General features: G+C 43.9%; 1 protein-coding gene across 1 annotated transcript in view; it reads right to left on the bottom strand.

The window, feature by feature from the left end:
* Positions 1-1,994: 1,994 nt before the first annotated feature.
* Positions 1,995-9,389, bottom strand: part of CHRFAM7A (CHRNA7 (exons 5-10) and FAM7A (exons A-E) fusion) — a gene marked incomplete at its 5' end in the record, with an annotated part of 38,870 nt that continues 31,475 nt past the window's right edge. The window contains 4 exons of the mRNA XM_081337709.1: positions 1,995-2,534; positions 4,758-4,867; positions 5,584-5,670; positions 7,750-7,944. Of these exons, the coding sequence (XP_081193835.1) occupies positions 2,019-2,534; positions 4,758-4,867; positions 5,584-5,670; positions 7,750-7,944 (908 nt within the window). The 3' untranslated portion in view covers positions 1,995-2,018. The remainder of the gene's footprint in view (positions 2,535-4,757; positions 4,868-5,583; positions 5,671-7,749; positions 7,945-9,389) is intronic.

Raw genomic sequence — 9,389 nt, 5'->3', positions numbered from 1 at the left:
AGATTGACCTCAAAGCATCTATGCAGAATTCAAAGGCCACCAGCTGTTAACAAAAAGAAGAGACAATCCATTAAAGAATACGCCTACAAGAAATATGCCTCCCTCAGGAATGCTTGGTTTCCTTTGGAACATCAGTTCTTCAACCCCATGGACCAATTTATGGCACACACATGGATTATTTGCTTTAACTGCTCTTTTACTGGGTTGTTTTCAATTCCGTCTCTGCCCAATTCGATAACCCCTTCTCTCTTTCTCTCTCTCTCTCTTTCTCCCCCTTTTTATGGATGTCCTTGTTCCAGCCATATATCTCTGCTTCCTGCCTTAAGAGAAGCCAACAGCCAAAATCAGATTCAAAACAGTTTTACTGGCCAATACCAGGAATTCCAACTATGAAAGGGAACGCTCTAATAAACCTCCAACATCAGACAGTTTCAAGGTCACAAGGCAAGAAATTGGGAGAATTAAGTAGACATTTTGCCTTGGTCCAGATCAGAGTTGATACCAGTAGATGAAGATTGGGTTAACCCAGCCATTTAAAGAATGTTAATTCTGCATTTGTACCAATCCATTAAACATTTAGTTATGCACACACCCAAAGATATAACTCAGTAATATGCAATATAAAGAAAATATATAAGAAGGGGGTACTTTTTAGATATGGATAGATGGGAGTCATTCAACAGGGAAAGGATCAAAGCATCTTCTTCCCTGCCCCCTCCCCCCAAAAAAATTAATTGCTCATTTCTACCTGTCAGTGTGACTCACTGGGGTGTCAAATCGTGTGCAGCACACTCAGACGCTGCTTTTTCTTTGAAGTTAAATTCAGAGGGCCTGTGGCATTAATAATCCAAAGTTTTGCAAATAAATCAAAGTAAGGTCTTCCATCCAGCCCAGGGAGGCAGGCCAGAAGACATCCAGGCATCCTTAACCAGAAAAGGAAGCTTTTCATTAGGGCTCATCCATTGAGAGTTTCTTTCTTTCTTTTTTTCTTTCTCTATGCAAATGGTACTGGTTTAATTTGCATACAGCTGTAAATCTTGCTTGCCATTGTAAAAACACTGCACCAGCAAGTTTTAAATGCATGTACAACTTCAATGTTGAAAAATTAAAAGAAGCAATGGCAAGCTTCAGGAGAGGATGGCACCGAAGAGAAGTCAAAAGCCTTGTGAGACAACTTCTTAGTAATTTTTTGAAAGGATGCTGGGGTGGGTCTCACTGAGTAGAAGCCACCACAGGAAAGCACTTGTGATCTCCCTCCTCATAGACAGCTTCCAGGCCTCAAACTGGGATATGCCAACTGGGAGGGCAGGTTCTGCTTGGAAGAGAAGCTGGGAGTCAAGCCATTTAGGTCTTCAAAGTTTAAAGCCAACACTTGGGATCCTACCATGGACCTATGGAGATGACCTTGGAGAAGATTAGGACAATTGGTGCAGAAGAACCATGTGTTTAGTTCAGGGAGGTGGGAAAGTGTTAGACTGACTTCCTCCAATTCTGGGGGGGAGGGGAAACAAAGGAAGAAGAGAAGGGGGAGGGGAGGGGGAGGAGAAGGAGAAGGAGGGGGAGGAGAAGGAGAAGCTCTGATTTTCTTTCTTTCTTTGTACAGGTTTCCAGTATGAGTGACATCATTGCTTAAAGAAAAGTTTGGAGTTGCATGGCACCAAATCAAATCAAACAAAGAATAAAATTATCCCTTGAAAACAAAAATATTGGAAGCTGAATCAATAATACAAATGAGATGCAAGTTGACTTTATTTAAAGAGTTTATTCCAGACACCAAAGCTTTGAGTCCAGGTACTGACGGAGGAGCTCTTGTTACCTCACTGAGGTTCCTAATAACGAGACTGTCTTTTTTTAGCCTGAACCTTCACCCTCCCCCCTGCCTCCCCCAGGAAAGAAAAAAAGCAAAGTTTGCATCCACATATGCAATAGAATCAAGTGCCCTGAAATACATTATTGCTACATAACAGATTTTTGAGAAATGGCCCACTTTGGAGTTAGGGGCAGTCCCCAAGCGCAGGTCAAGCAAAATCTTTAGAAACCGCCTCCACAAAATTGGGCGCCGACATCAGGATGCCGATGGTGCAGATGATGGTGAAAACCGAGAAGGCCATCAAACAGAGGCGGTCCACCACGGAGGCGGCAAACTTCCATTCGTTGCAAACTGCTTGAGCCTCATCCTGGTCTCTGAAGCGGTTGGCGATGTACCGGATCTCCTCAAGGATCTTTGCTAGATCCGAGTCTGTTTCAGAAGAGTGGCCATTGTGAAGGAGGTTCTCCTCATCCGTGGGAGAACAAGCCATTCTTCCACAGATCACCCCAGAATCAGTGGTTGGGGTGCAGTGGACACCTTCCAGACCCCTGAAGCCAATGTATAACATATTCCCATTGCTGGATTGCTGACCGCTGACCGTATTGATCTCCACACTTGAAATGCTACAGTGGCGTTTGTGCTGGCAAGCCGGGCGCACTCGGCCTTCTCCAGGCCTCTTCATCCTCAGGAACCAGGCACACCAGTTGAGAAGGATAATTCTGGTCTGGAAAACACAGAGAAGCAGGTGGTTTTGATAGACCAGACATGTCGAACACAAGGCCCGGGAGCCGGAGCCGGCCCGGGAAGTGGTTTCATGTGGCCCCCGAAGCCATCCTGGAAACAGTGAGGGAACGGCCCCCACTGCCTTGGCCCTGGCCCAGAGACTCTCCTCCTACCAGAGACCCCCAGATCTGTCCCACTCCTGCCCAGGCCCCCATAGGCACCCTTGATGCGAACGATGCAGAGCTGGCCACGCCCACCCAGTAGGCCACGCCCGACCAGGCCACACCCACCCGGCCCCCTGAGGGCAACCGCAATGCTGATGTGGCCCTCCATGAAATTGAGTTTGACACCCCTGTGATAGACAGAGTCTTTCTGTCAGCCTTCCTAATTAGACCAGACAGAAAACACGACTGGATGAGCTAATTCTACTTCATTGTAAGGCTACATTATAACAGAATCTTGCAGGTCTAAAAGTATAAATCTCATGTCTTCTCCTTTGCAGCCTGATTGTCAAGAGGGAAATTTTGGCAGCTATGTGCCTCTGCGTTTCAACTTGCCATTAGAATAAAGGGAGAGGGGAGGTGTTGCTTTAGAACTAGTTAAGATGGAGAAATGAAACCTCTATGATTCCACTGAAGGCCGTGAGAGACTGAAACCTTTCCAAGGGCACTGCAGCAGGTGTGGAGAAGAAGCAGACGGTTCCCATAACAAAGTGAAATTGTTTACATGGATTACATGAGAGGGTGGGGGTTGGGCCAGAGAAATGATTGTCAAATCTATGAACTGGTGTCTGGGAACTTCAGAGTTAGTTTTGCATCAGCATTAGCATGCTGTGTACTCAATAAACAGTAAGTTTTTGGAAACGGAATGAACCTGGACTTTTTATTTGGATCCTTAAGCTGGGTGTTGATGCTGATAAGCTGAGATGGATCCCTTCTTAGTCTCTTTCTCAATCTGTTATGCAGCTGAGGTTTATGTCTCCCCTTATCTAGAAGTTTCCTGGGTAGTATCTCCTCGCCCCATCTCCCAGGGTCTTTCCCACATACCGTTGTAACTTTGAACGGTCACTAAACCAACTGTTTTAAGTTGAGGACTTAGAACAGTTGGTTTAGTGGCTGTTCAAAGTTACAATGGCACTGGAAAAAGTGATTTACTGTAGGACCATTTTTCACACTTACGACTGTGGCAGCATCCCCAGGGTCATGTGATTTACATTCTGATGTTTGACGGGTTCATATTTATGACAGCCATCGTATCCTGGGATCACGTGATCCCCTTTTGTGACTTTCTGACAAGCAAAGTCAATGGGGGGAAGCCAGATTCACTTGACAACCGTGTCTCTAAAGGAACAACTGCAGTGATTCACTTAACAAATGTGGCAAAAGAAGTCGTAAAATGGGGCGAAACTCACTAAACAAATTCTTGACTTAGCGACGTAAATTCTGGGCTGAGTTGTGGACTACCTGTATACAGATAAGAGGAAAGCACGACGTTGAGGCACATCATCTTCAGATGCTGACCCAATAAAATCTCAATCATATATCTATGGGGCACTGAGACTCGCCCACATGTTCCACGGTGGAGCATGACCCCAGACAACACTCTTGACAAGCAAAACTAAATCTACTTTATTGCAAAGCTATGTTAATAAAAATCTTGATAACCTGAATGTAGAGTTCTTTGAGGTTGGTAACAATAAGAGAAGTCTCAAGCTTCCTGGTGATGTTTGGGGGGGGGGAAGAACCGCTTTATGCTGTAGTTGCAAAAACTGTGCAAAACCGTACAGAAGGGAAAGGAACTGGACCCTTTCTCAAGGGCACTTCAGGTGCCTCCTGAAAGTTTAAAAAAACGTTAGCTTCTGCAGCCACAGAATTTTCTGCCTGCTAGGGGGGGAAAGCTAGATATTCCTTTATTTCCAGTGTTCTTTATTTATTGATGATGAGTTGGCCGCTTGAATGATCTTCACAGATGAAGAGGCGGAGCAACGCATTTGTATGAATAAAATATACACGCTGGCAGCTCCTGATTCTTGGCAGCGTGTAACAGAGATGGGCCCAACGGTCTGTTGATCTTCAGGTAGCAGAAATTACTATACATCTTTTTCTTCTGCCTGGAAAAATCTCATATTTCCTGGAAGGGGGGATATTCACCTGCCTCCATGGCTGGTTGAGTGTTCTTAATGGAGGAAAAATAAGATTTGGAAAGGGAAAAAAAGGGGGCTTACCCACTTTGGCATTTTCCCACCTTCGGGATCATGGTGATGATATTGTAGGACAATGACCGTCACCACCACTGAAAGTCCAACAATAATCATGGTGCTGGCGAAATACTGAGCTGTGGAAGGAAACAAGAAATCTTTTAAAGGCTGACATGGCAGATCAGGGGTCTTCAAACTTGGCCCTTTCATAACTTGTGGACTTCAACTCCCAGAATGCCTCAGCCAGCGTGCCTGGCTGAGGAATTCTGGGAGTTGAAGTCCACAAGTCATAAAAGAGCCAAGTTTGAAGACCCCTGTGGTAGATCAACCGATAGCTCTATTAGATAAGTTTCATCTTTTTGCTGTTGTTGTCACTAAGTTGTGGCTGACTCTTCACAACCCCATGGACCATAGCACACCAGGCCCTCCTTTCCTCCACTGTCTCATGGAGTTTGCCCAAATTCATGTTTCATCACGTGTGTGTGTGTGTGTGTGTGTGTGCGCCAACCATGTCATTTCCAAGAAGTAGGAATATTTTGTTAAAGACACTTCAATTTTGTGAATATTCTCCCTTTTTCTCAATATTACTAAATGTGATTCTGTGTAGCTTCTCCTAATTACAGATAGTCCAGGAGTTTCTGTGCCTTCCATTCTACTCCCCCACCCACCCACCACGACTTCTGGACCAATGAAAAAAAAGAGATTAAGGTTCCCTATTTCCACTCCAAAAGTCAGATTTCTGAATTATTTAATCTAAAAGTTAAACTACACAAGACACAAGCTTCCTAAATTGGTTCTCTTTGAGGCTGTGTTGCATGATGGAGAAGAGTTTAATTCTTTGAAAGGGACTTACCAATTAATGGCACAGAGTCCGATGTTGCTGGCATGATTTCGGCCACCAAGAGCATAAAAACGGTGAGGGATAACAAAACTGTGATTCCTGGAAAAGAAATAATTGGGTTGGACCCAGGGCACAGAACAGAAGTTTCTGAGGTTGAAGAAAAGTGACTAAATATATCAAAGTTCTCAGCCTCGGTGTCTTTCAGATGTGTAGGCTTCATCTTCCAACTTTCAATTCTGAGATTTAAAGTCCGCACATCTGAAAGTGGCCAAGGTTGAGAAACATTGAAATATACTGTATCATGAAAAATCTCAATCTCTCCACAGGATGGAACCCAACCTCACCCACCCCTGATGTCTTTCAGATGTTCCTGTTGGCCATTCAAACACATCTAAAAGATGCCTGGTGCAATTGGCAAGTACCCAAAAGGATGGCCAAGAACTGATAATAAGAAAAATGATGAGACTGGAAGTCCCAAAGATGCTTTTTCAGGAGTCAACTGCGCTTTCTTGTTTTTCTTTGAAGATGTTTAGCTTCTTGTCCAAAAAGCTTCTACAGCTCTGAAGAAGCTTCTTGGATGAGAAGCGAAACATTTTCAAAGAAAAACAAGAAAGTCCAATTGCCTCGTGGAAAAGCATCTTTGGGACAACTATCATCTGGATAACTGAGAATCTCCATAGACATTGAGACTGGAAGTGTTAACTTTGGACAAGAGAAGACAAAGGGAAGATACAGATGGAGCCTGGAACACTGAAGGTTCTTCATCCATGTGTCAAAGAAGAGAAGGAGAAAAGGCTGATGGTATTGGATGTTAGGTTTTAGAAGGTGACACCTCTTGATGATAAAAGACTTTGTGGGAAGATAATTCCAGCTGGAGTTGTCTTTGACCCACCATTGTGTTCTTTCTACCACTTTTTATACACTCAGTTTTTCTTGTTCGTCTACTCTACACAACTACCTACAAGGCTGGTGAAATCTTAATTCCCTTGCAAGAATGCTCTCAGGAGGAACAAGACCCACCCACCCCGTCTCATAGAGGGTGATCCTTGTAGGCCCCTGGCAATACCAAACCTATTTAAATTTAGCAGGCAAATTACTATTACATTTTCCCATCCTGCTGGCTTTGCTGCCTGCTGAGCAACAAAATATAAAATATTTAGTAGCTATCCTTTGAATCTTGTTCATGTTGAGGAAAGCAAGGGAATGCGGAGAAAGAGGGAGGGAGAAGCCACCACACGCTATGCAATGTGGACTTGGAAAAAGCTCATGATGATGAGGAGGAGGAGGATTTACAAATGGTACCCTTTGGCTCTTGATTCCACATTGCTCATCTGTTGGACAGAGACACATGCCAAACTGGAGTGCCAAAATGAATCATCCTTATGCTCTCTTTTCCCCCCCAAACAATTGCTACAAACATGCATTAAATTAAGATTTTGTGTTCATTGTGAGATGAGGATGTAAAACCAGCAATGTGTCTGCACTCTTAATTGGTGAAAAACTCTAACAAGAAGGCAATTGTAGTCCAGTATGAATTTACCTGGGAGACATCCTCACTGAGCAAAATGGAACTTGCTCATGAGTAGGTAATACATGGGGTTGCAAAGAAACTACACATTGGGAAATGCCTAGTCTGAAACTCACTTCTGCTGTCAACACAGTAGTATCTTTGGCAAAGTTATTTCCTCTCGCCCACGTCTGCCCATCGTGGGAATCAGAATATTTAGCTCTATTGTTCCAGTTTCGAACTGCTGAATTCCTTTGGCTAATGATACGACTAGGATTTGATTACCATATCTGGCTCCAAAAATCAAGACAAACATTGGATTACAGCAAATAATTTGCTGAAACTAAATGTTCATCTAGATTTCTACAGTTGAATGTAGCAAGTCTAACAACTAGAAGCAGAAACTCAGTCCCCTTCTTTGCCAGTTAGCAAATGAAGCAGATCTGGTGACCAACATTAAAAAACAACAACTGAATTTTTTATAGCTCCAAGGTTATAAAAGTTAAAGGGGCTACAGTTTTCTCGGCCGTTGGTTTGACGTTCTTCATTCCCCACTCCTGATCCAATTCTTCTACGATGTCCTGAAAGTTTCTTTCTAACTGATGTTAAAAGCTGGAGGTGACTTTCAGAGAGAAAAACTTGCTTCAAAAAACCCAGAACCATCTCTTTACCAAGTGAAATTTTCTCTCCAGAGTCAGCTGGAAGCAGAAAAACCAGAAGGGCAAGTGCTGAGATCAGGACACACGGGATGAGAAGATTAAGTCCATAATACAGTGTTCTCCGTCGCATTGTGATTGTAAAGGTCACATCTGGATAGGGCTCTTTGCAACAGTCATAGAAGGATTCCGTCCTCTTGCCTGGAACTCCTGCATGGAAAGAATAAAAATTCAGATGGACCAGCCATTGGATCAGGCGAGGAGGAGGAGGGGGAGGAGGAGGAAGAGGAAGAGGAGGAGGAGGAGGAGGAAGAGGAGGAGGAGGAGGAGGAGGAGGAGCAGGGTTGTTTAGTTGTCAACAGTCAAACTGAATCAATGCACATTCAGCAAATATATAAGAGTGGAGCAATGGGAAGATAAAAACATTTCAAAATATCTGACTCTCATAAAAACAATCATATCACTCAAGCTGTCTTTCATGATTCGGCTACAGAGATTGTAAAGCTATTCCCCAGTCCCGTATTTTGTTATTAGCTCTCATCAGAAAGACGGGCAAAGTGGCCCATTTTTAATCTTCCAACTTAATAATTTACAACTTTATGTAGGAATCGGAGAGGCCTCCAGTGAAATTAGCAAATACTTCCTGTTCAGATTGGCAGCTGCACAAAACCTGGGCTGCTTTTAATGAACGGTCAGGAATATGGACAATTAAGAAGCATCAAATTGTGGTAACAGCCCCCCTGCCCCCCCAGCTGTTGTGTTTTTATAATGGGGCAATAAAAACACAACTTTTCACAGAGGGTGCAGTAAAGCAGCATCTGTGAACTTTTTCGCTGCCATAACAATTCCCCCAGGTGGGATAACACTACTGAGATTTTTAGGTTTTGTCCCAGCCCTGTCCATTTTCAACATTTAGTCGTGTGTTTTTTTTTCAAGGACCTTTCAAAACATCCTTGACACCTGAGGTGGGTGAACAGCAGCTGCAGGATCTTGGCTGACATGACCACACCACCATTTTGATTCATCACCACTGCGGTGTTGCTGTCCACCAAGAAGCTGATCCATGCATCCCCATGAGTGAGCCCAATCCACACACCCACTAGAGACCTTCTGAATAGCCTCCTCACCTAATGCACCCCCTTATTGACCGCACCCAGAGTGGATCGCTCCCTTGGCCTGCTCTGGGTACACCGTGGAGCTCTAGATCCCTGAAGAGTCTTGAAGAGAAGCTTCTTCAGGGCTTGGTGAGACACTGTTTTTTTTAGCAAGCACACTCAATAGTTTTTCTCTAGTGTCATCTTCAGGCCTCAAATGTCCTGGTGGCAGGGAGTCCACAGATCATGATCACGAAGAGTTAACTGGGGTCTATGTGAATTCTCCTTCCTTCCTTCCTTCCTTCCTTCCTTCCTTCCTTCCTTCCTTCCTTCCTTCCTTCCTTCCCTTTCTTTTCTTTCCTTTCTCCCATTCCTTCCTTCTTTTTCTTTCCTCCTTCCTTCACTCCTTCCCTCCTTCCTTCCTTCCTTCCTTCCTTTCCTTCCTTCCTTCCTTCCTTCCTTTCTTTCTTTCTTTCTTTCCTTCTGTCTTTCTTTTTCATTGTTCTTTGCTTTACTTTTTTGCCTGCTGTTGGTTTTACACCGCTGTGAGCCACCCACTAT

The sequence above is a fragment of the Vipera berus genome (genome assembly GCF_964194415.1).
Source record: "Vipera berus genome assembly, chromosome: 12".
NCBI lineage: Eukaryota > Metazoa > Chordata > Lepidosauria > Squamata > Viperidae > Vipera > Vipera berus.
This window is presented reverse-complemented; position numbering and strand designations above follow the sequence as displayed.